This window comes from Sus scrofa, chromosome 13 (genome assembly GCF_000003025.6).
Source record: "Sus scrofa isolate TJ Tabasco breed Duroc chromosome 13, Sscrofa11.1, whole genome shotgun sequence".
NCBI classification, from domain to species: domain Eukaryota; kingdom Metazoa; phylum Chordata; class Mammalia; order Artiodactyla; family Suidae; genus Sus; species Sus scrofa.
Window position 1 is genome coordinate 35,418,816 of NC_010455.5, and position 27,313 is coordinate 35,446,128.

Consider the following 27,313-nt stretch of genomic DNA (forward strand, 5'->3'; position numbering starts at 1 on the left):
AAAAACGCTGTTGACATGAACAGTAGGATGTACAGTATGAAACTATTTTTGTAAGTATAATGAAAAAAATGTTACCCGCCATTCCACTTTAGCAAGGATTAAGGCTATAGCCACTGCAATCTCCCAGTGTGCCCTGAGAGGAATTCAGGATGGAGAAAAACAGGAAACATTCTGTGCTTTGGATATAGTGGCCTTTAGATAATTAAGATACATATCTGAGGAATCATTACGATGCGCCCAGATTCATGCACTTTCCCATACATAAAGCACTAAAATCATCAACTTGAGATAATCTGTTCTTTGTTATTAAGCAGTAATCTTCTAATGCCTGACTACATGTTTTCCTCAGGAAAAAAGTTTGTATGTATCCTGGCTCCTCCCTTACCTCTTGGGAGCAGTTCCTCAGAGATATCTGAGAGGCTGTCTCCCAGGCAATAGTCCTCAGTAAGATCACTAAAAAAAAAAAAAACAAAAAAACTGACTCTTTTTTTTGTATTTTTAGGGCTGTACCCATGACACGCAGAGGTTCCCAGGCTAGGGGTCAAATGGGAGCTGTAGTCGCTGGCCTAGGCCACAGCCATAGCAACATGAGAACTAAGCTTTTCTGCGACCTACACCACAGCTCATGGCAACACCAGATCCTTAACCCACTGACTGAGGCCAGGGATCCAACCTGTGTCCCCATGGATGCTAGTCAGATTAGTTCCCTCTAAGCCATGAAGGGAACCCCAACCTAACTTTTTTTTTCTTTTTTTAAATGGCTGCACCTGCAGCATATGGAAGTTTCTGGGCCAGGGATTAAATTCAAGCTGCAGCTGTGACCTGTACCGCAGCTGTGGCAACACTGAATCCTTTAATGCACTGAACTGGGCTGGGGATCAAGCCCATGTCTCTGCAGTGACCTGAGCCACTGCAGTTGGATTCTTAACTCATCATGCTACAGCAGAAACTCCCTAACTCAACTTTTATGATGTGCATTTTTCAGTGGACATAAACAATCACACATCAACATCCATAGTACACATAAAGAAAGACTGGAATGAAACAGACAAAAATGGTAACACTGGTAGTAGTAGGATTATAGGTTAATTTTAGATTTCTGTAGGCTATTCTGTACTTTTCAACTTTTACAGTAACAGGAAATCAGGGAAAATACATGAATTATAGGCTCCAGTAGCAAAGAGAAGGAGGAAAAGTCATTTCTTCATTTTCCATATATCACCAGTTAAATCTAAACAGAAATACTTACTCGGCCATGAGTTTGGCTATCCGGTGACAGTCATTCTTGTCATAAAACCAGATACTGTATATTGACACTTGAAAAACAAAGGAAAAAAAAGATAAGGGGAAATGAGGTTTCAATGCTTGGGCATATGTAAGTAATATATTATCACCACAGAATGTCACAGAATTTACCCTCAAACTCTTAACAGTTCCTCTAAAGAAAAAAAAAAGCCTCCCTCCAAAACTGTTTAATAATAAAAATAAAATTAAGACATAAACTATTCAGATAAAAATTGTAAAAATATTTGGCTTTAGACATTACCAGATCTCATTAAACCTAAGATGCCACTAAAGTGTAAGTTGCCCTATTATTTTATGTATTATCAAGGAAAAAAAAAGCTGCCATTTAAACTAAGACTCAACATTGTGTGGAAAGGAATGTTGCCCTTGCCTGTCATCAAGCCATCAGCCACTACAGCGCCCACACATGGTGAGCCCTAAGAAGAATTCAGGATGGAGACAAACAGGAAACATTCTGTGCTCTGGATACTGGCCCCAGATAGCAGCATTTCTAAAATGCATATGTAAGGAATAATTTCGATGAGCTCAGACATTTGCACCCTCCTGTCCATAGAAAAGTACAAAAATCATTACTTGAGATATCTTTTCTTTTTGTGATCAGCAGTAATATTTTGATGTTTGACTACGTGGATATTTTTTCAGCAAAAACACCTATATAAGCTGGCTCCTCTCTTACCTCTTTGGAGCAGTTCCTCAGAGCTATCTAAAAGGCTGTCTCTTGGGCTACAGTCCTCAGTAAGGTCCTCGAATAAAACTTAACTTGCAACTTTTAGGTTGTGTGTTTTTTGTCACTTGATAATTGTAAGATATCTTCCAAACTGATAGTCAAATGTAGGGAAAAATGTATTTTAATTGTTGAAAACCAAGTTCCAAAATCAAACACCAGAACCTTTATGAATCTCTCGAAATTTATATTAATACTATGTTACAGTAAAAACAAGGCTTTAAAATACAAACACCAACTCCAGTCCCATCCTATGATCAACTCTATTTGCATGTGAAATGGAAGTGCCAAGGCTGAGCTCATATCACACTTTGGAATCTTTTATTCCCAAAATGATGAGCATCACTAAGAAAATCCCCACAAAACACAGGTGAATGGATAGATGAACTCCATTATTAAAGAGATACACACACACATACACAACTGTCAATACTTTTGAACCTATTTTATTTTTTGCTTTTTAGGGCCGCACCAGTGGCATATGAAAGTTCCCAAGCTAGGGGTCAAATCAGAGCTACAGCTGCCAGCCTACACCACAGCCACAGCAATGCAGGATCCAAACTTTGCCTGTGACCTATACCACAGCTCCTGGCAATGCCATACCCTTAACCCACTGAGCAAGGCCAGGAAATCAAACCAGAAACCTCGCGGCTCCTAGTCGGATTCTTTTCCACTGTGCCACAGTGGGAACTCCGCTGAACCTATTTTATTTTTAATTTTTATACACTTTTAAAAGGTTACTATCTATTTATATTTATTACAAAATACTGGCTATATTCCCCATGGTGTACATGGAAATACTTTTTGGATAAGGTAGAGTAGAACTACTGAATGAATATAAGTCAAAATAAACATACGGATAGGCATGGTTCATTTGTTATCATGTGCATCCACCACAACAATCTCAGCATATCCCATGTATCCCAGCATATCCTCAGCATACCTCTTTCTACTTACTATGACTCTCTGGCTCAGGAAGGGCAGGTGTATTTTTTTTTAAATTAAACTTTAAGTTTTTAAATAATTATAGCTTCATAGGTGTTTGTAAAAAAAATAAGTACAGATCCTGTATGCCCCTTTGTTTCTTATAATGGTAACATTTTGTACAACTGTAACAATATTACAGCCAGACTACTGACATTGATACATTCAAGATACAGAACATTTCCACAGCCACAGGAATAACTGTTGCCTTTCTATAGCCACACCCATCTCCTCTGGTACCCAGGCCCCCATCTCTGACCCCTGGCAAACACTCTAATCTGTTTTCCATTTCTATAATGCTGCCATTTCAAGAATATAAGTGGAATTAGAGAGGATGCAACCTTTTGAGATTGACTTTTGTGACTCAACATAATTCTCTGGATATTCATCAAAGTTGTTGCCTACATTAACAGTTTGTTCCCATTTTTTTACTGAATAGCATTTCATCCCATGGATGTACTAGTTTATTTAACCATGTATTCACTGAAGGATAGTTAGAATGTTCCCAGTTTTTGGCTATTACACATAAAGCTACTATGTTCATGTACAGGTTTTTGAAAGTTCAAATTTTCATTTCTTGGGGTTAAATATCCAAAAGTACAGTTACTGAGTCACAGTAGTTTCATGTTTAAAGAGAAACATTTATACTGTTTTCCAGTTTTACTTTTGCAGAATTTTTTTTCTTTTTCTTTCTTTCTGTCTTTTTAGGGCCCCACTCGCAGCATATGGAGGTTCCCAGGCTAGGGGTCAAATGGGAGCTGTAGCCATTGGCCTACAACACACCCATAGCCATGCAGGATCTGAGTCCTGTCTGTGACCTACACCACAGCTCATGGCAACACTAGATCCTTAACCCACTGAGCAAAGCCAGGGATTGAATCCGAGCCCTCATGGATACTAGTTGCATTCATAACCCACTAAGCCACAACAGGACCTCCTCACTTAGATATTTAAAAGAGAAAACGGGGCTTCTAGCTTCAAAACAGACCTTGACATTTTCTCATTGAGGGAATTAACAGATGCATAATTTCTAGTTGTTTTAAACTTTTTTTTTTTTTGGCTTTTGTCTTTTTAGGGCCACACCTGTGGCTTATGGAGGTTCCCAGGCTATGAGTCTAATCGGAGCTGTAGCCACCAGCCTACGCCACAGCCACAGCAGTGCCAGATCTGATCTGCATCTGCAACCTACACTACAGCTCACGGCAATGCCGGATCCTTAACCCATTGAGTGAGGCTAGGGATCAAACCTGCAATCTCATGGTTCCTAGTCAGATTCATTTCCACTGCGCCACGACGGGAACTCCCATTGAATCTTTTGATGCACAAATGTAGTATATCTCTCCATTTATTTAGGTTCTGATTTTTTTAAAATTCAGTATTTTGTAATTTTCAGTACACCTGTACATGTTTTGTTATGTTTACACCTAAGTATTTAATTTTCCCTGTACAATTTATAAACGGTTACTACCTTTAACTTGGGGTTTCCACAGGTTCATTATAAGTATGTATAAGTGTGATTTATTTTTGTGTGTTGATCTTGTATCTCCAGACCTTTCCAAACTCACTTATTAGTTGTAGGAGTTTGTACAGAGACATTCATGTCATCTGTGGACAGAGACAGTTTTATTTCTTCTTTTCCAATCTGTAGGCCTATTCTCTTTTCCCCTTATTACACTGGCTAGAACTTTCAGTGCTATGTTGAATAGCAGTAATGAGAATAGATTTCCTTGCTTTATTTTCAATATTAGAGGGAAAACATTCACCCTTTCCTTTATAATGTGGTAGATATACTGACTGATTTTTAATACTGAACCACCTTTGCAGAGCTGGAATAAAGCCCATTTGTTCATAATTTATATTTCTTTTCTATATATTGTTGGCTTTGCTATTATCTGGTTAAGGATTTTTTTTTAAAGTTCATTAGAGATACTGGTTTGTAGTTTTCTTTTTTGTACTTTCTTGTTTTGAGTATTAAAGTAAACGTTGGTCTTACAGAATAAGTTGAGAAGTGTTTCCCCTTTTCTGTTTTCTGGAAGAAACTGTAAAATTAGCATTAAAGAATCTTTGAATTCTCCAGTAAAATCATCTGGGCCTGGGGATTTCTTTTTCGGAAACTTTAAAATTAGGAATTCAATTTATTTCATGGCAATAGGACTATTTATTTATGTTATCTATTTTATCTTGGTTTTGTAGTTTGTTGTCTTCAAGGAATTGGTCCATTTCTTCTAAATGGTCACGTGTATGAGTGTAAAGTTATTGATAGCATTCTCCTATTACAGAGGATGTGTGGATGATATTGGAGGCAGATATGGTAGGGGCTCCCTGGAGAAAGAGAAACAGGCATGGCTTTCTTGACAGAAGAGAAACAATTTTTGGCCTACGACATTTTGTGATCTAAGCCTGGTCACAATGCTTACCCTTGAACAGGTCCCAGTAATTAATGATCTTAAAGGAACAAAAGAATGCAGAAACAAATTATTATCAGGTAGGAGAAGTAACGATAGCAAAGATAATGTAGCGGTTGTAAAGGCTCCCAGTTCTATTTCAACGGTAAAGACTAGCCTGAAGTGTTCAACCACCAGATCAGCTGGAGTCTAAGGGAGGAGTATGTTGACATTTTCTGGCCCTTATAACTTCAATCAACTAACACTTGGATTCTGTGGACCACCCAAGCTCCTTAATGAATACGCATGTATGCTTAACTTGAAACTCCCTCATCTTTGCTGCTTGGGGAGACCCTGTTTTGTGAAAGATCCCATGTTCCCTATACTTGCTGCAAGTAATAATAAACCCTTCCTTCTCATGATCTTTAGCTTGGTTATGTCTTTTGGCTTGACACAAACTAAGAGGCAAATCTACTTTTCAGGTAACTACATCCACTATTCCACTCCTGATATTGATAATCTATGTCATCTTTTTACTTTTATTAGTCTTTATTAAAGGTTTATCAACTTTATTGACTTTTTCAAATAATCAACTTTTTGTCTCATTCATTTTTCTTTGTTTTCATCGTCTTAATGTCATTGATTTCTGCTCTACTCTTTGTTCTTTCCTTACTTCTGCATGCTTTGAGTTAGTTTATTTTTTTCTTCTTTTTCTAATTTCTTGAGGTGGGAATTTAGTAGGCCCTTAGCCAGTGTTGCTTGAAAGGATGGGAGGAGTTTTCAATGGCTAGGCCACCTGGAGTACCTTCACTGGTGAAGGGAGATAAAGACTGCTTCCTAGGCCAGGTGGTTGTAATGTGGCTCCTTCCCTACACCCACCTCCTTCTCATGAAAAGGAGGGAAAATATTACCTCAGTGGCTATTTATTGTCAGTAAGGTTTAAATCCTTCGTGCAGTCTTGTTGGGCTCACCTGGTACTGCTGGCAGGGCTCCCATTCGATCTAGGAGAGGAACAAGCCTGTATGAGGCACCTTCCTTTGCTATGTTGGAGGTCAAGAAACACTATGCCTGGGTCCCCTTCTTCTGTTGAAGGCTTGTAAGACAAGCTGCTGTTGGGTTGTTCTGTCAGTTCTGGGTCCCGAACCCGATCTTCTTCTTTCTACCTTTTAGAATTTTCCTGATTGTCCTTTTGTTACTTCTGATTTTTAGAATTGTATTTAATAGGGGAGAAGGAAAGACAAATTTATGCCATTTTGTTTGGGTCAGAAGTTCCATTATGTACTTTTATGGATAGAAAACCGAGGCTCATGGAAAGACTGACATTAATAAATTAGAGAAAAATAGTCTTATAACTAGAACCAGAACTCATGTCTTCTCACTCTAAGCCAGTATCCTTCCACTACATACTCAATGCCTCATTAGTTGAAATAACACAAAATATTCTGTAGAAAGTAAAGTAAACAAGTTTCAATTACTCTTGAGGACTAAAACACAAAAAAGAATCAAGCATAAATAATCGAACAAGGTAAAAATTACATTCTAAAAGAATGACAATACAGAAAATACAAATGCTAGCAGAAGAAACTTTAAAAATCCTTTGAGTTCCTGCTGTTGCTCAGTGGGTTAAGAACGTGACTAAGGTCTATGAGGATTTGGGTTCCATCCCTGGTCTTGCTCAGTGGGTTACGGATTCAGCGTTGCCATAAGCTGCAGTGTAGGTTGGCAGCTGCAACTCCAATTCAACCCCTAGCCTGGAAACTTCCATATGCCATGGGTGTGGCCCTAAAAAAAAAAAAAAAAGACCAAAAAAAAAAATTCTTTTTCTATAACTATGATTTGAATTGCATCAATACACATTAACATATACTCACACTACCAATATACATTAATTTAGAAAGCCACCTTTTCATTTTTAAAAGTTTTATAGTAGTTGATCTACAATGTTTTGAAAATTTCTGCTATACAACAAAACAATACAGTTATACATATACATACATCCATTCTTTTCAGATTCTTTTCCCATATAGATTATCACAGAATATTGGGTAGAGTTCACTGTGCTATATAGCAGGTCTCTGTTGGCCAGCTGTTTAATATACCACAGTGTGCATATGTCAATTCCAAACCCCCAGCACATCCCAACTCACCCCACCTGTCCCCTTTGATAACTGTAAGTTTATTTTCAAAGTCTGTGGGTCTGTTTCTGTTCTGCAAATAAGTTCATTTGTATTATTTAAAAATTTTTTAATTTTTATTAATTTTTGCTTTTTAGGGCCACACCCGCAGCATATGGAGGTTCCCAGGCTAGGGGTTGAATCAGAGCTACAACTGCCAGCCTACACCACAGCCACAGCAACGTGGAATCAGAGCCAAGTCTGTGACCTACATCACAGCTCATGGCAATGCCGGATCCTTAATCCACTGAGTGAGGCCAGGGATTGAATCTGCAACTTCATGGTTCCTAGTAGGATTCATTTCCACTGCACCATGATGGGAATTCCTGTATTATTTTTTTTAGATTTCACATATAAGTGATACTATATGATATTTGTCACTGTTAATAAAAGCTTTTTTTTTTTTTAAAAGAAAATTAAGTGACCCCTAGCCTGGGAACCTCCATATGTCACAGTCATGGCCTTAAAAAAGATAAAAAAAAAAAAAAAAAAAAAAAAAAGGAAAGAAAGAAAGAAAGAAAATTAAGGTACAGGAGTTCTCATTGTGGCTCAGTGATAATGAACCCAACCAGTATCCATGAGGATGAGGGTTTGATCCATGGCCCTGCTCATGGATAAGGATCCAGCATTGCTGTGAGCTGTGGTATAGGTCACAGACAAGGCTCGGATCCTCCATTGCTATGGCTAACAACTGCATCTCCGATTTGACCCCTAGCCTGGGAACGTCCATATGCTGCAGATGTGGCCCTAAAAAGCAAAAAAAAAAAAAAAAAGAAAAAAAAGAAAAGAAAAGAAAATTAAGGTACAAATGACATAATATTATATTAGCTTCAGGTGTACAGTCCAACAATTTGATATTTGTATATACTGCAAAATAACCTCAATAAATGCAGTTAACATCCATCACCACGCACAGGTATAAAATTTTTTTTTCTTGTGATGGGAACTTTAAAAAAAATTTCAAATCATAGACTTGGAGAAAAGACTTGTGGCTGCCTGATGGGAGGGGGAGGGAGTGGGAGGGATTGGGAGCTTGGGCTTATCAGACACAACTTAGAATAGATTTACAAGGAGATCCTGCTGAATAGCATTGAGAACTATGTCCAGACACCCATGTTGCAACAGAACAAAGGGTGGGGAAAAAAATGTAATTGTAATGTATACATGTAAGGATAACTTGATCCTCTTGCTGTACATTGGGAAAATAAAAAAAAAATTTCATTATAGTTGATTTACAATGTTCTGTTAATTTCCGCTGTACAGCAAAGTGACCCAGCTATACATATATATACATTCTTTTTCTCACATCATCCTCCATCATGTTCTACTGCAAGTGATTAGATCTAATTCCCTGTACTACATAGTAGGGCCTCACTGCCCATCTACTCCAAAAGCAATAGTTTGCATTTACTAACCCTAAGCTCCCCGTCCATCCCACTCCCTCCCCTTCGCCTGGGCAACCACAAATCTGTTCTCCCTGTCCGTGAATTTGTTTCTTTTCTGTAGATAGGATCATTTGTGTCATATTTTAGATTCCAGATATAAGTGAGATCATATGGTATTTGTCTTTCTCTTTCTTACTTCACTTAGTATGTTTCTAATTTCATTCATGTGTTACAAATGGCATTATTTTGTTCTTTTTTATGGCTGAGTAGTATGCCACTGTGTACATATACCACATCTTCTTAATACATTTATCTGTTGACAACAGATATGTTGAAACATCTTTTAGGTTGTTTCCATGTCTTGGCTATTGTGAATAGTGTTGCAATGAACACAGGGGTGCATCTATCTTTTTGAATGAAAGTTTTGTCTGGATATATGCCCAGGAGTGGGATTGCTGGGACATACGGTAGTTTTCTATTTCCTTTTCTGAGGTACCTCCATACTGTTTCTGTAGTGGTTGTACCAATTTACATTCCCACCAACAGTGTAGGAGAGTACCCTTTTCTCCACACCTTCTCCAGCATTTGTTATTTGTTGACTTGTTAATGATGGCCATTTCTGACGGTGTGAGGTGGTACATCATAGTAGTTCTGATTTGCATTTCTCTAATAATTAATAATGTTGAGTATTTTTCATGTGCCTGTTGGCCATCTGTATAATCTTGTTTGGAGAAGTGTCTACTCAGTCTATTCGGGTCTTCCGTCCATTTTTCAACTGGACTGTGGGTTTTTTTTGCTGTTGAGTTGTGTAAGTTCTTTGTATATTTTAGAGATTAAGCCTTTGTCAGTTGCATCATTTGAAACTATTTTCTCCCATTCCATAAGTTGTCTTTTTTTTTTTTTTTAATGGTTTCCTTTGCTGTGCAAAAGCTTTTAGGTTTGATTAGGTCCCATTGGTTTATTTTTGTTTTTATTTCTGTGGACAGAGGAGACTGACCTAATAAAACATTTGTAAGGTTGATGTCAGAGAATGTTTTGCCTATGTTCTCTTCTAGGGGTTTTATGGTGGCTTGTCTTATGTTTAAGTCTTTAAGCCATTTTGAGTTTATTTTTGTGTGTGGTGTGAGGGAGGTGTGTTCTAGTTTCACTGATTTACATGCAGCTGTCCATTTTTGCCAGCACCACTTGCTCAAAGACTGTCTTTTTGTGATGAGAACTTTCAATATACACTCTCTTAGCTACTTTCAAAGATGCAATACAGCATTTTTTTTTTCCTGGCTGCATCCACAGTATGCAGAAGTTCCCAGGCCAGGGATCAAACCCACATCACTGCAGTGACCTGAGTCAGAGCAGTGACAATGCCAGATCCTTAACAGCTAAGCCACCAAGGAACTCCTCAATAGCTTTTTTTTTTTTTTTAAATTCAAAATAGCACTTTTATTATATAAAAATATAAATATGGAACAAACCCAGAAATACCAGATACATTTTCCTGGGCTTTCACATTTGCTGATTTTTATTCATAATCTCTTTTTTGTTACAATCTATAACCTCATCCCCAAGTGCAGTCTGACTATACAAGTGCTAAGTGGCAGAAAGGTCTAGAATAAATACAAAAAAAAAAAAAAAAAAAAAAAAAAAAAGAGGCAAAGCCTTGAAACTAAGTTGCATGTAATAGTTCTATGGGGGAGGAAGTATCCGGGAAATTGTAAAACAGAGTAAGACAAAGTAATTGGAAGGTCTTAGCTAAAAAGTTCTTTCAGTCATCTGCTCCCTGTTTAAGGATGTGTGTGAACTCAATGTAACTGAAATCTCCCTTTTTGTCAAAAGGTGCTTCTCTGTCCAGCTGGTCTACTTCGTCATCTGTGAACCAACTGTGGTCAGCAGCTCTCTCAGGTAATCCTCCTGGCATGGTGCCAGCTGCTTCTTCCTCAAAGCAAACAAAAGCATTTCTTTCTTTTTTTTTTTTAATTTTAATTTTAATTTTTTTTTTTTTGTCTTTTGCCATTTCTTGGGCTGCTCCCGCAGCATATGGAGGTTCCCAGGCTAGGGGTTGAATTGGAGCTGTAGCTGCCAGCCTACGCCAGAGCCACAGCAACACAGGATCCGAGCCGCATCTGCAACCTACACCACAGCTCACGGCAACACCGGATCGTCAACCCACTGAGCAAGGGCAAGGACCAAACCCGCAACCTCATGGTTCCTAATTGGATTCGTTAACCACTGCGCCACGACGGGAACTCCACAAAAGCATTTCTGATGACATTTTCTAGGTCTGTGCCATTTAATTTCTTCCTAAACACGGTGAGGCACATGGTGAAGTTTATGGGCCTCTTGTTCATCATGGTGTTGAGGTATGCGCCAGTTGGGTTCTTCCCTTGAGAAGCAAGCATAGCATGCAAATCTTCCTTGTTAATGAAAACATTTCTGTTTTGATCGATTATGTTGAACACCTCCTTGAACTCCTGAATCTGTGAGTGGTCAAACACGGTGAGCGCAACTGGATGTTGAGTGCTGAGGGCACTTCTTGGTGGTCTTGGTCTTTGCCTTTTTGCTTGACATGGTGACAGTTTAATTCTTGGCCAGATGCCAAAACCAGAACCCAGGCTGCCTGTGTGAGATGAGTGGTGCAGACAAGTGCAGAACTGCCACGATATAGTATTATTAACCATAGTCACCATGCTGTACATTTCCAGGACTTGTTCATTTTATAACTGGAAATTTGTACCTTTCACCTCCTTCATCCATTCTGCCTACCCTAAGAGCATATAGTATTTATCTTTTCCCATTTGACTTATTTCACTCAGCATAATGCTCTCAAAGTCCATCCAAATGGAAGGATTGCATTCCTTTTTTATGCTGAATAAAATTCCACTGTGTGTTCCAGTTCTCCCAATACCCTTTATCAAAGAGACTGTCCTTTCCCCGTTGTGTATCCTTGGCTTCTTTACTGTAAATTAATTGGTTATGTATGCATGGGTTTATTTGTGGGCTCTCTATTCGGGCCCATTGCTGTATGTGAAAATATCATACTATATAGTTTGAAAACAGGGAGTATATAATGTCTCCAGCCTTGTTCTTTTTCTCAAGATTGCTTTGGTTTTTCAGTCTTTGTGTTTTCATACAAATATCAGGATTGTGTTATCTTTTTCTGTGAAAAATGCCATTGGAATTTTGAGGGATTGCACTGAATCTGTGGACTGCTTGGGATAGTAAGGATATTTTTAACAATATTAATTCTTCCAATCCATCAGCATGGAATATTTTTCCATTTATTTGTGTCTTTCTCAGTTTCTTTGATTAATTAATGTCTTATAGTTTTCAGTGTACACTAAAAGCTGTTTTATTTTCAACTTTTTTTTTTTTAGGGCTGCACCTATGGCATATGGAGGTTCCCAGGGTAGGGGTCAAATCAGAGCTACAGCTTCTGGCCTACGCCACAGCCACAGCAATGTGGGATCCAAGCTGCGTCTGTGACCTACACCACAGCTCATGACAACACCGGATCTTTAACCTACTGAGCAAGGCCAGGGATCATGGTTCCTAGTCGGATTCGTTTCCACTGCACCACGATGGGAACTCTGTGAATGGCTTTATTTTATGAAGATCGTATGAAGACCATAAACATGGATTTTACCCTATTTACAAGGGGGTTTCTCTGACTCCATGTCTGGCCATGTGTCCTACAGGTGACTCCATGTACTATCATGAGGCAGCCCATGCTTGTTTTGGTTTTCTGGGCTGTCAGCCTGCTGTGAATAGTTCCATGCATCTGGAATCCATTTTCACAGCCCCTCTTCTGTTCATAGAACTTCAAAACACTACCAATGCTTCAAAGAGCGTTAACACCCACTGAATAACAGATAATGTTGAAATATTTTACATGATATGAGCCAACAGATTAAACTGAGCTTTGACACTCCAACGGAAGATGCACAGGAGTAGCCTTATTACAGAGGAAATAATTACTAAGCATTATCTACTGCAGGGTCTTAGTTATGTTCTTAGATGTTAAGAATTGCTCCAACATAGAGTAAATCAGATTGCGGATCTGAAAAGACTCCATATATGGCAATTACATAACTACCTTTTTCTAAATATGCCTCTTCCAACCTTGGCTAAAGGACACACACAAGAGACCAAACAGAAAGATTCCAATTTTTTTCTAACAGATACCCTATACTGCTTACAGTGATGAGAAAAAGGGTGATATGCAATACATCACACTCAGAGAAGAATAAACATTTTTGGGGAACTAAACAAGCATTTAAGTATGTTTTAATAGGAGAACAGACCAAACTCTTAGGAAAGAATTCCATATCAATAATCAAAATAAATTCGTCAGAGCTGTCAACTTATCCTGACAAATTTTTACTTAAGCTTCACCCTCCTTCCTTGGAAGAAATACACTATAATTTAGAAATAAGATGCACACTTCCCACTCTTGTACATTATTAAGTAAACTTCCAAAAAAGAGCCAAACACTTTCAAAGCCATGTTGCAGAAGAAATAAAGATAAGGAAGCCATAATGATAGCTTAATGGGTAAAGGATAAGAGTCACACTTGATTCTGCCAAAAGCTGACCTGTAGAAGTTCAGACACGCATCCAAGAATCAGCTCTGTCTGCCAACATATCAAATGCTCAGTGCATGCAACTGGCTAGAAGGCCCATGGAGCTGCCACTGAGCCTGTCACTGTCACTGGTGAGGAAAGACAGACAAATTCACCAGATAGCTAAAAGCATGAAGGACCTTGTCTCTAAACCAGAGCTAAGTATTCTTCCCTCAAGAGAACTAACACTCTAAGGCCCAACACATTCTGCCAACAATTTGCTTGGTGAAACATCCTCAAATAATTTCCCTTGACTAATTATACCTCAGAGGATTTAGGGATTTGGCAATACAATATTATTTTGCTATGGTAAATAATTATGGCATCCTGCTTTATAAATAGTTTTTCTTAAATGAAAGCAAACTATTTAGTTATTGAATACCCATCACATATTGTGGCTGATAACTGCTGTCCCAAGTAAGTCAGGCTGTTACTGAAGAGTTAAGGGGTATGGCAGGACATTTAAATATCTTCAGGTTGTACTTCCATGAAAAATATCAAAAGGCAGAAAAGCATACTCAAAATTAAATGTTTCCATTGCTTTTCAAATGACAGCCCTTTTCTTTTGAATGCATAAAGAATACGACTGACAAAGATTAAAGTTATTAGATTATTTAGTACTGAGAATTTTTAAAAAGCTGAGGTGTGAGACTTTTCTGTTTCCCTACAGAACCTGGTCTGAAGATCCAGCAGCCTATTATGATTTGATGTTATATCTTTCTGCTTCTCATCTGGAGTGGTATATGGCACACACAAGATCAAGAAAATCCAAATTAATTTGGAGCCTTTGTGAAACCTCTTGAGACTTCTAAAAACCCTGTGAAATGTGGGAGTTCCCGTCGTGGCGCAGTGGTTAACGAATCCGACTAGGAACCATGAGGTTGCGGGTTCGGTCCCTACCCTTGCTCAGTGGGTTAACGATCCGGCGTTGCCATGAGCTGTGGTGTAGGTTGCAGATGCGGCTCGGATCCTGCGTTGCTGTGGCTCTGGTGTAGGCTGGCAGCTACAGCTCCAATTCGACCCCTAGCCTGGGAACCTCCATATGCCGCGGGAGCGGCCCAAGAAATGGCAAAAAAAAAAAAGACAAATAAATAAATAAATAAATAAAAACCCTGTGAAATGTTAAAAAAACATCTGGGAATCTCTTTTCTGCATATGTTATCTTTCTGATTCACTTATTATTTAGATCTGACCTACTTTCTAAAAGGATCTGAGAAGGCTAGAGATTTTCTCAGCATGGTGCCAAGCAGAAAAGAGGGTTTGATAAAAGCTTTTTGGCAATGGTGTTAAGAGTTATAAAATTTCTGAACACAACACTGACAAAGATCCCTTAGACCAGGAAACAAAATCAATAAAATGTACTTTGGATATAGCCAAAAACATTCACTCTAGAATAAGACCCTTCTGATTATAAATTTGGTACCCTCGCTAAATTAAATCAAGTCTGAAAATATTTACTAGCAATACTGCTTCCACAGTCCCGCCCTCCCCCCCACTTTTTTGTCTTTTTTTTTTTTGTCTTTCAAGGGCCACACCTGTGGTACATGGAGGTTCCCTGGCTAGGGGTCTAATCGGAGCTGTAGCCACGGGCCTACTCCACAGCCATAGCGATGCCAGATCTGAGCTGCATCTGCAACCTACACCACAGCTTGCAGCAATGCTGGATCCTTAACCCAATGAGTGAGGCCAGAGACTGAACCCGCAACCTCATGGTTCCTCGTTAACCACTGAGCCACGACGGGAACTCCTACAGTCCCTTTTAATACCATAAATTCAGTATAGGATTCAGACACACGAAATGACCCACTGAACTTTTGGGGGACTAAGAAAATAAACCCAAGAATATCACAACTGATGATTCCTATTTATAAACTTTTTATTTTTTTTTCTCCTTGGCCGTCCTGAAGCACATGGAGTTCCTGGGCCAGGGATCAGACCCCAGCCACAGCTGTGGTAACACTGGACCCTTAACCCACCGTACCAGGCCTGGAATTGAACCTATATGCCAGCGTTCCCAAGACACTGCCAATCTCGTCGTACCACAGCAGGAACTCCTATAAACTTCCTATTCTTTAATGATGGGCAACCCTGAATAAAACAGTGAACCACATTAGGGTTTTATTTCTGCTGTTGGAATTTATTGCTACTATTGCCAAATAGTACTGGCCACTTCCTAAGACAGCGTGTCCTCTAAAAGTGTGCTGCAAGAAACCACGGATGTGCCAAAATGCTGGATCTGTCCAATCCCCACTAGTCTATTCACCCCAGTATCCTACACAAATACATATTATCATTTTTACGTATCATGGAACAACAAAGGGCAGAAAGCATGGCCCTTGGCCTCCATGCAGCCGAGTTCCTGTTTCCTGGTGTATAAAAATCTACACTTTGGTGTAGAACACTGACAGGACACTGTAAACCAACTATAATGGAAAAAATAAAAATCATTAAAAAAAACACTATACTTTGTCAATGTGATGGCAGGGGTTCAATCCCCAGCCCAACATAAGTCGCAGCTGCGGGTGGGATTTGATCCCTGGCCCAGCAATTTCCACATGCAGCGACTGCAACCAACCAACCAAACACCAAAAAACCCCAACAAAACAAAAAACCCCAACAACAACTATACTTTGAGCTTTGGGAAATAGGTCAGACAGTATTGTAAAAAAAAAAAAGGGGGAACTTCTTTTCTCTCCTTTACCTAACTTCTCTCCTACATATTTTTTCTAGCAATTTACTAAGAGATCATTCAAAGAAGGGTTGTAAGACTAATACCAGTGGGGGTATAGGAAACCTCAGGCTTGGTAGGATCAGTGAGGTTGTGGTGGGTATGCACTTACTACTGTGCATGCAGGAACGCAGGTGCTGTATGGCCACACAGGCCATTTTGTCACAAAAAAAGACAGGACTCCAGATGTCTGTGTAAATACCCTAATTTTAAAATGTCAGTAGCAAAAGCTTCTCCCATGCCTTCCTTTAACAAAAAGAAAAAGCTGAGCATGCCTGGAAGCAGAGACTTTCTAAGTAGCTCAAACCCGCCTGGACCCTCTGGAAGACTGAAGGTTAGAGGGCTCTTTCAAGGTTTATTCTGTCCACTACAGAGCAGCTTCAAATCTTTTTAGACTAGTGGTTACTCTGAGTTTCAATTTTTCACTTCCAAAATATACTTCTCTATACTACCACAAGGTGAAAACCTACACACATACATATTAGGAACACATTTCTGCCACTTAGTTAACAAGTAATTGTTCTTTTCTTCTGTGAGTTCTCAAAAGAGAAAACATTAATTATCTAAAAGAAATAAATAGAGCATGCACAATTCATTTTTAAAATCTTTACAATTAAGGTAATGCCACAAAAAATACAAATTGCTTTTTACCTGACAACTCTGCCTCTGGGGGAAAAAAACTAGTAATTACTGAGGCATAATGAAAAGAACCTGCTTTGGGAATCCAGCAATGTTCATGGACTCACAAAGTTAATAGGAAGGTGCCTGAGAGGGCTCTATTAGAACACTAAGCAACAGCCAACGACAGCTAGAAAGCATTAAAGATTTTTGAAACATCTGACTGAATAGTGTCCACAGATCAGCCTTGGAGTCTAAGTCACTATGTTTTCATGGGTTTTTACCTCTTCAAGCTACAAATGAGGCCACAGCAAGACTCTTTATCTAGGTCCAGAAAGCCAGACTAATGCAGTGCCACAGATTCTTCCTCTTTCACTGATTACAGAATCATACCAACCACAGCTGGCTGCTGTTGGGGGAAGACTGCCTGCCTTTCTTCAAGCCAAGTTAAGAAGCAGTGTGCTGGATTCCAAGATCACAAAGAATGAACTGTGGAACTTTAACTGTTTATAATTTCCTCTTCTAGTCTGGAGGTAGAACTCACATTTTTTGAGTTGACAAATCATAAAGTTCTCTTGCAAGGACATGTCCTGCACTGTGCTTTAAATCTGAAGATTCGTGCCAAATGCCAACAGCCACCTACCATCTAGACTGTTCTGAGTCCTGCCCTTGAACTGAGACAGGACAAGAAGAGATTAAGGAAACAAAACAAAACAAAAAACCCACATACACTACAGTATTTCTTCTACTACTATAACTTGCCATTTGGCAGTTACATTTTTCAACACTATGGAAATGAATCTCCCTGCTTTTTCTAGTGATCTAATTTTAATTAAAAATGCTCTGTATCAAGAAACTGATGGCCGATATAAAGGAAAAGTTGTAAGTGAAGTGGAAACGAAGGGGTACCTCGCGCAGGTTATCAGAGGTAAGTTCTTAAAAATATTAAATAGCAATAATATTTTTATTTTCAACTTTTCTTGTTATGGAGATCTGTTGTTAAGCAGTTATAGAGCGAAGTTTTGTTGATTTTTTTCAAAAGTGCTTTTGGATTATAGAAAACATTTTAAAATACAAAAAGTGGCACTCAGTGGGAGATCCATGCCTTGAGGTGTTGGGTGGAGAAAACATGAAAAGTTGTCCTTGTTAAAATGATTATCTTTCAGTAAAAATATGTCAAATTCATCATGCACACAAAGTAATCACTTCTTTTCCAGCTAAAAGCACCACACTTGCCTAAGGACAGAATAAAGTTAGGTATGAGCAGAGAAAATCTAGACTGTATACTCCTCCTAATTCAAGAAATAACAATTAAAACATTAAAAAAAAAAAAGAATCAGTTTTGCTGATAAAAGTGACCAGGAAAAACAATATGTAAATACCCTCACGATCTCTCTGGTGGATCACATTTTCACTGTAATGAGCCTAATCATTCAAACTGGCAACGAGTAAGTCTCAAATCACAGATCTTACATCATTAATCTTTACCACTAATTAACAGGGTTGTTTCAGGAATAAATATGCATAGCACTGAGATTAATATCACATATTTCTTTAAGAATCTTGACCTTTACAGAAAGGCAGAGTTCTGATAATAAAAGTTCTAACACAATTTAATGACTTCTGTTTATAATTTTCTAAAATACAACGGAACCTCAGAACCAGAAACCTAAAATTCTTTAAAAGTACACAATGGTTTTAATCAAAATGATACAGCATGTTCTAAAGTGCTTTGCAAAGTATATTTAATAAACATCAATGAAGTAACATATGCATCTGAATTAAATAACTACCTTGTTTGTTTAAAAAAAAGGATAACACAAAGTTTTTGAAAAAGAAAATTGTGAGACGCCAGAATTGATTTTTTACAGAGTTTAATGACACAAACTTTTATCTTTTTTAAATGTCATTTTAGGGGCAAACCTGCAGCATGTGGAGGTTCCCAGGCCAGGGGTCCAATTGGAGCTGTAGCCACTGGCCTACGCCACAGCCACAGCCACAGCCACACAGGATCCGAGCTGAGTCTGTAACATATACCACAGCTCATGGCAATGTCGGATCCTTAACCTACTGAGTGAGGCTAAGGAGCAAACCTGCGTCCTCATGGATGCTAGTCGGTTCGTTAACTTCTGAGCCATGACAGGAACTCCCAAACTTTTAATATTTTCAATTAACCAAATTATACTGTAGACTGTCTATCTCTAACAAAGACAAAACCCAGTTTTGCTTGCTTTTACTTTTTTGCTGATTCACAGACCAAATTTTGGATTTTTAAAAAATTGCTTAGCGCCTACCTTACAAAATATTCCTGGGGCATCTAAGTCACAAGTATACATATATGTTTTATATATATATATATATATAAAACAGATTCCAGATTACCATGTTCACTCTGAGAGGTACCCACAGAAGTGGCAATCAAAGCAGCCCTGACAACGATTAGGGAAATGCACCTTCTAAGAGAAACAACCTTAAGTGAGCTATGTTGCTTGTAGCGGCTGCTCACCAAATGCCTGAAGGAACAGTGTGATAATCACGGAAAATCATGAAGCATGATTTTCTCACTGTGGAGATAAATGTCCTTGATAAGATTAGAAATATACAGATCCAGTAGCTGCCTTTTTTTTTTTTTTTTCTTTTTACTGCTGTACCTGTGGCATATGGCAGTTCCCAGGCTAGAGGTCGAACTGGAGCTGTGGCTCCCAGCCTATGCTACAGCCATAGCAACGCCAAATCTGGGCTGCATCTGTGACCTACGCTGTGGCTTGCAGCAACACTAGATCCTTAACCAACTGACTGAGGCCAGGGATTGAACCTGCATCCTCACAGACCCTGTGTTCACTTTGTTAGCCCACTGAGCCACAACGGGAGCTCCTGTAGTTACTTTATCAGAAGTGATCACGATATAGAGAACTATTCTAGTACTAAACTGAATAGAACATTCTCAGCATATTTTTTAAGATGTGATGGAAAAGATTTTAAACTACTGACACTCGGAGTTCTGTCGTGGCTCAGTGGTTAATGAAGCCGACTAGGAACCATGAGGTTTTGGGTTCCATTCCTGGCTTTGCTCAGTGGGTTGAGGATCCAGTGTTGCCGTGAGCTGTGGTGTAGGTCACAGGCGCGGCTCGGATCCCGAGTTGCTGTGGCTGTGGCTGGCAGCTATAGCTCTGATTCGACCCCTAGGCTGGGAACCTCCTATGTCGCGGGAGCAGCCCAAGAAATGGTAAAAAAAAAAAAAAAAAAAAAAAAAAAAAGATAAACTTGACACTATTATTTTATTGAGACCATTTATTCTAAGTTTTGTTACACTGTGTTTTTTTCCAGGAAGTTGTCCATATAATCAAAGTTTTAAATTTAAAGGCAAAAGTTCTTCAGAGTGCATTTTTATCTTTTAAAAATGTAGTTTCTCTATCTTTAGTTGCAATATATTTATAGTTTCTAATATTACCTATTATACCTCTCCTCACTCTTATTGTTGGATCAATCAAGTTATAAGGGGAGTTTTTTGTTTTGCTGATTTGCTCTACTGTTCTATTGCAATTCCTCTCATCTATATTTTCCTTTAACTCATATTTCTCTTTTTTTCTAACATCTGTGTTGGGTGGTAATTTTTATAAAATCTATACATACTTGAAAAAAAGCAAATTCTCAAATTGCTGGAAGCAGGGTTCTTTATATGTCCATTAGATTTAAACTTAAATGTTTTAAGTATCCCATAACCTTACTAAATTGTCTGCTTTATCTGACAATTACTGAGGTGGCCTGTTTAAATCTCTCACTATAATCATGGCTTTTAAATATCTGATATGTAATTCTGACAAATACTAGGTATACATCAGTTTGGAATTGTTTTATCTTCTAGGCAATTTATTCATTTTATCATTATGTGGTAACCTTTACTTCTGATGATGTTTCTTACCTTAGAATCTATCATATGTGATTAACATTGCTACATCTGCTGTGTTTGGTTAAGAGTTGCCCGACATAGCTCATTCTATCCCTTACTTACAACCTTCCTGGTTTTTCAGTTTTTGGTGTTTTTGAAAACCGCACTATTGGCAAATTGTGTATCTTTATCCAATCTCAGAATCCCTTTTAACTCACAAATGTAATTCACTTAACATTTGTTCTAATTACTGATGCATTTACTTCTGCCACTTTATTCTGGGCTTTCTATTTCCCATGGTTTCTATTTACCTTTTTCCTCTGCTGATTTATACTGGTTTAAAAGTTAAGACATCCTACTTTTGGCGTGCAGTGGTTACCCTGAATCTTTTGAACACAGCTTGACTTAAAAGTCTACAGTTGATTTTATTTACCTTCACCTCAGTCTTGGGATGCTTTGGGTTTATACTATTGCTGTCTAGAATTTCTGCCTAATCTTTTAATGCCTCTACTCAAACTAGTCATTTTATTGTTTTATACAGTCAATGCTTACTCTAATTCACTTCCTTTCCTTTGCTTATTATTGTTTCTTAAATCCCATTACTTCTGTGTTCAATTTTCTTATTTCTGAACTATAGCCTTTAGAACTGCACTGGTAAAATTAAATTAAGAGTTTAATTAAAATTAAATACAATTAAAAACTCAGTTGTACTAAGTGCACTTCAAGTATTCAATAGCCACAAATGGTTAGTGGCTACCGTACTGGAAAGTATTGCTTTGCAAGCGCCTGCAACAGGGGTCTGCTGGAGACGAAAGTCGTTTTTGTTGGAAAAATGTGTATTTTGTTTTCTTGGATTATTGAATTACTGGTTGTTTTTTCCTTAAATACTCTGAAAATATTATTCCTTTGTTTTTCACACTCAGTAGATGCAATTAAATATGCTATCTAATAGTGCTCTTTGTAAATAATCTCGAGCAGTCTTTGCTTGCTTCTGCCTCTTTGCCTTTGATGCTTTACCATGTGTTTAGATGCGTATTTATTTCTATTTGTTTTGTCTATTTTATTGCCTACATCTGGATTTATGTTCTTCATGGATTCTGGAAAATTCTCAGTCATAATTTCTTCAGAAATTATCTCTCTCTCAATCTATTTTATCATTCTGAAATTCTTTTCTGTCATATGTTAGACTTTCTGTAACTGTCCAATTCTATCCTCTTTGTCATATTTTCCATGTTTTCCCTTTCTAGGATGCATTCTGGATAATTTTCTCAGATGTTTCTTGCAGTTCTCCAATTCTCTTTGCTACAAACAAACTGTTGAGTCCAGGTAGCATTTATTTCAATAACTAAAATTTTAATTTCTAGGTTTACTTGGTTATTTTTAAAATCTACCTGTCACTTTATTTTTTAATCTATATCTGATAGTCATATCCATTAAAGTTTCTCTCTCTCTCTCTCTCTCTTTTTTTTTTTGTCTTTTTGCCTTTTCTAGGGCCACTCCCGCAGCATTGGAGGTTCCCACGCTAGGGGTTTAATCGGAGCTGTAGCCACCGGCCGACGCCAGAGCTGTAGCAATGCGGGATCTGAACCGCATCTGCGATGTACACCACAGCTCACGGCAACATGGGATCCTTAACCAGCTGAGCAAGGCCAGGGACTGAACCCGAGTCCTCATGGATAAGAGTTGGGTTCGTTAACCACTGAGCCACGATGGGAACTCCTAAAGCCTCTTTCTGATCATTTCATTAACCAAAGTTTTTGGGAAGGGCTAGCTGTTTGATGTATCTTATTTTTCACTGACTGTGAATTAATTCTTTATATATATAGTAATTTTGGACCACAAGGCTTATCAATAAGACCTCGGGGCAAGGAGTTCCCGTCGTGGCTCAGTAGTAATGAACCCTACTACTATCCATGAGGATGTGGGTTCAATCCCTGGCCCCTTAGTTGGTTAAGGGTCCAGCACTGCCATGAGCTACAGTGTAGGTTGCAGACATGGCTCAGATCTGGTGTGGCTGTGGCTGTGGCCAGCAGCTGCAGCTGATTTGACTCCTAGCTTGCGAACTTCCACATGCCACAGGCGCAGCCCTAAAAAGAAAAAAGAGGACGTTCCCATTGTGGCTCAGTGGATTACAAACCCAACCAGTATCCATGACTTACAATGTTGTATTAGTTTCAGGTGTACAGCAAAGTGAATCAGTTTTTATATATGTTCATTCTTTTTTCCCATATAGGTTATTATAGACTATTGAGTAGATTTTCCTGTGCTATACAGTAGGTTCTTGTTAATTATCTATTTTCAGACCTCTGTTTTTTCTTTCTTTTTTTTTTTGTGTGTGTCTTTTTGCTACTTCTTGGGCCACTCTCGTGGTATATGGAGGTTCCCAGGCTAGGGGTCCAATTGGAGCTGTAGCTGCCAGCCTACGCCAGAGCCACAGCAACGCAGGATCCGAGCCGCATCTGCAACCTACACCACAGCTCACGGCAACGCTGGATCGTTAACCCACTGAGCAAGGGCAGGGATCGAACCGCAACCTCATGGTTCCCAGTCGGATTCGTTAACCACTGCGCCACGACGGGAACTCCTCCTGTATTTTATTTTATTATTTTATGTTACGTCATTATTTTTGGCTGCACTGCAGCATATGGTTGTGGCTGTGACATAGGCTGGCAGTTGCAGGTCTGATTCAGCCCCTAGCCTGGGAACTTTCGTATGCTGCAGGTGTAGCCCTAAAAAGCAAAGAAAAAAAAAAAAAACCTCTGGGCAATCTGGATTAAGAGTATTTCTCTCCAGAAGGGTTTTGCATTGCTTTTCCCAAGTGTTATAGAATACTCAATGGCTGAGGATTAATTTTATGTTAATTTTTTGGCGGGGGTAAGAAATTTTACCAAATGAATGTATAACTTGAACCCCAAATCCATAAGAGAAAAGGCTACAATTTTCAGGAGTGAAGTTTTCCCTCTAACTCATAGCCTAGAGTGAAGTAGATAAGTTTGCCTGTCATCTCCCTCAGTGGGCTGATATATTCCTAATTTATTAATATATAACTCATTAGGGGACCTGGACATATGTCAATATGTGCATCTTAGCTCCAATGAGCTGCCTCTTGAGGGCTCAAGGTCTTATCTCTTGATCCCATGAATTATAATGGGATCCTTATATTAAGGAGAGCTCCCCATCCCCAAGAACCCAGTATCAGCACACAAACTTTCCACTAAAGCTTTCAGTTTTCACTCTGATGCTGACCCATTGAAATGTTCTCTATTCCCTTTCAGGCTACACTATATATTTAATATTTTATATAGCATTTCTAATTGTTTGTAGGAAGATCTTCTGACATCATATTGCTGGATAGGAGTTGAAAGATATTTTCTTTGATGTGCCTATGTCATAACTCTTCAAAATTCAGTCTCCAAAGAATGGTCTTAAAATCCATGCATTTTAAAAAGGATTCTGAAGTTCCCATCATGGCTCAGTGGTTAGTGAATCCGACTAGGAACCATGAGGTTGCGGGTTCGATCCCTGGCCTTGCTCAGTGGGTTAAGAATCCGCCATTGCCGTGAGCTGTAATGTAGGTTGCAGAAGAGGCTCAGATCTGGCATGGCTGTGGCATAGGTCAGTGGTTACAGCTCAGATTCAACCCCTGGCCTGGGAACCTCCATATGCCACTTGTGCAGCCATAAAAAGAAAAAAAAAAAAAAAAAAAAGAAAAAAAAAAAAGGAGTTCCCGTCGTGGTTCAGTGGTTAACGAATCCGACTAGGAACCATGAGGTTGCGGGTTCGATCCCTGGCCTTGCTCAGGGGGTTAACGATCCGGCATTGCCGTGAGCTGTGGTGTAGATTGCAGATGTGGCTCGGATCCCGAGTTGCTATGGCTCTGGCGTAGGCTGGTGGCTATAGCTCTGATTAGACCCCTAGCCTGGGAACCTCCATATGCCGTGGGAGCGGCCCTAGAAAAGGCAAATAGACCAATAAATAAATAAAAAGGATTCTGTCTACAAATGAAAACAGAAGATCAGTAGATTGGTAGTAATGCCTATGTTTACAAAGCAAAAGAATTATGATTTTTCAACTAATCACAGGTAAAACTTAAACTATCATAAATGTTTTTTAGGGAGACATGTCCATAGACTAAAACAGTATTATATTACTCTACAAAATTTTAGCCCATAGGGCGCTGTGTGTTCCAGCATCCTGATGAAAATGAACATCATGACCCATTTCAGAACAGCTTCTGCTGAGAGTTTTAAAAAATCTGTAGCCTCTGAGATTTCTCATTTTTAATATATATATTTTTTTCAATTTATCATACCTCAGGATGTCCAGTAATTGCCCTTACAACTTCTGAATACAGTATTTGTAAAAATAAACAGAGTCCCCAGCTTGTCACGGTGCTAATCTGAAGGGATGTGAAGCAGCACACTATGAACCTAGGTTATAAGGGGACCTGAACAATATTAACGTTCTTACGACTCTTCCACTAATAAGATCATCTGGCTTAAGTCTCAGGTGGAGACACAGTCTATAATATTTTATATTTGTAACTGCCTGACAAAATATCTTCACATATATGATGCTCTCTTAAAATAAGCAGGTCAGACCCATGAGTGATGTAAGTGATTTATCCTAGGTTACAGTTGGTAAAATGGCAAAGCCTAGAATAGAATTCTTGTCTGCAATCTAAATTCCATGCCAAAAAGTGTTACCATGGCAAAGCCACCTTCAGGGATATCTTCTGCAGTCTTTGTATCTAGAAATCATTTGTAAATTTTAAAAAGGAGTGACTGGGAGTTCCTGCTGTGGCACAGTGGGTTAAGAATCCAACTGCAGCAGCTCGGGTCACTGCAGAGGCACAGGGTTGATACTTGGCCCTGGGCAGTAGGTTAAAGGATCCAGTGTTGCTGTGGTTGGTTGGGGTATATATAGGTCGCAGTGTAGCTTAGATTCAATCCCAACTTCCATAAGCCATGGGTGCGGCCATTGAAAAAAAAAAAGTAATGACTAAATGGGAGGCATAAAAATCTAATCCAAAGCTTCTCAAGTGCTTGTTCAATTCAGGTATGGCACAACAAAAGGGTGTGCTTCTACATGGATCCATGCTTTTAGACCTCTTTGGTAGCCAGAAATCTCATACAGCTGTTTAAATGCAAAATGATTAAATAAAGGTAAAAAAATTTTTTCTTGGCTGCAGCAGCCATATTTCCAGTGCTCGACAATCACATGTGACTGGCTGGCGGCTACTACATGGGACAGTACCCATAGGGAGCATTTCCATCTTCACAGAGTTCAAATGGACAGCACTGCTCTAGGATGTGGATTGATGAACTAATTTTATTGTTCCAGTAAAACAGAAAGAACACTGGCTTTTAAGCTCAACAGACCTAGACCTGACCTCTGCCTCTGTCACTTCGTGACTCTTGTTTCCTCATCTGTAAGTAAGGAATCAGATATAAGGTGCTGGGAACATTGCTTTTGCTTAGTAACTACAGAATCTGCAGTCTCCTCAATCCTCACTGAAGCCTCACTGGGGGCTTGTGGCTGCCAAAAGGTTCTTGCACAGTATATACATACATACTGCTTCCAAAAGGTTCAAGAGAATTACCAAACTTAAGCTTCTGGTGCACCTAAGTATTTCCTGTAAGATTTTACCTTTCTCTTGGACTTTCCTTGTGGCTCACAACGTAACTATGCGGTGTTGCTTCTATAGTGGCTATGGCTCGACCTTTCTCTTGAGATGGGGAGGTTTAGGGGGTGGTGTATGAAGAAAAAACTAAAAAGATAAAATAAAGCAAAACAAATAATTTAGAACTGGCAAAAGTTATAGCTCAACATTCTATTATATTAACTCAAAATTTATTTGAGGAGTTCCTGTCGTGGCGCAGTGGTTAACGAATCCGACTAGGAACCATGAGGTTGCGGGTTCGGTCCCTGCCCTTGCTCAGTGGGTTAACGATCCGGCGTTGCTGTGAGCTGTGGTGTAGGCTGCAGACGCGGCTCGGATCCTGCGTTGCTGTGGCTCTGGCGTAGGCTGGCGGCCACAGCTCCGATTCAACCCCTAGCCTGGGAACCTCCATATGCCACAGGAGCGGCCCAAGAAATAGCAAAAAAAAAAAAAAAAAAAAAAAAAAAAAGTAATAAAAAAAAATTTATTTGAGTGGAAGAGGCTGGATCTGAATGTGTAAACTTGAGTAAAATGGGTCAGGTGTCTTGGTAGTATTTCCCACAAGAAAGCAAAAGAACAGCAGCTTCAGAATCATGTATAATTACCTGTACACACACTCAGACACTAATTAACTTTTTATTTAAAGAAAAAATCCCTAAACAATTCAACAGCTTGCTGACCTGACAAGACTACTTTCTACTTTTAAGACTAGGTAGACAAAACATACACTCAAGAGAGGCCTTAACAGGCCCAGAATCACTTTATGCTGCCTTGCCACCTCTCCCGGATACAGCTATTCCTTTAAATACTTTCCCTAAGCTCCTCTTCTAGGCTGTTTCTAATATAAC

The 27,313-nt window shown here is 39.0% G+C and overlaps 1 protein-coding gene across 2 annotated transcripts in view; it reads right to left on the minus strand.

Moving 5' to 3' along the window:
- The window catches only part of DCP1A (decapping mRNA 1A), a 63,048-nt gene that overhangs the window by 26,224 nt on the left and 9,511 nt on the right, over positions 1-27,313 (minus strand). The window contains exons 1-2 of one of the 2 annotated variants that reach the window (XM_021068463.1): positions 6,369-7,030; positions 1,250-1,316 (exon numbers count right to left, since the gene is read on the minus strand). In XM_021068463.1, the coding sequence (XP_020924122.1) occupies positions 1,250-1,316; positions 6,369-6,393 (92 nt within the window). In that variant the 5' untranslated portion in view covers positions 6,394-7,030. 2 annotated transcript variants of the gene reach the window in all.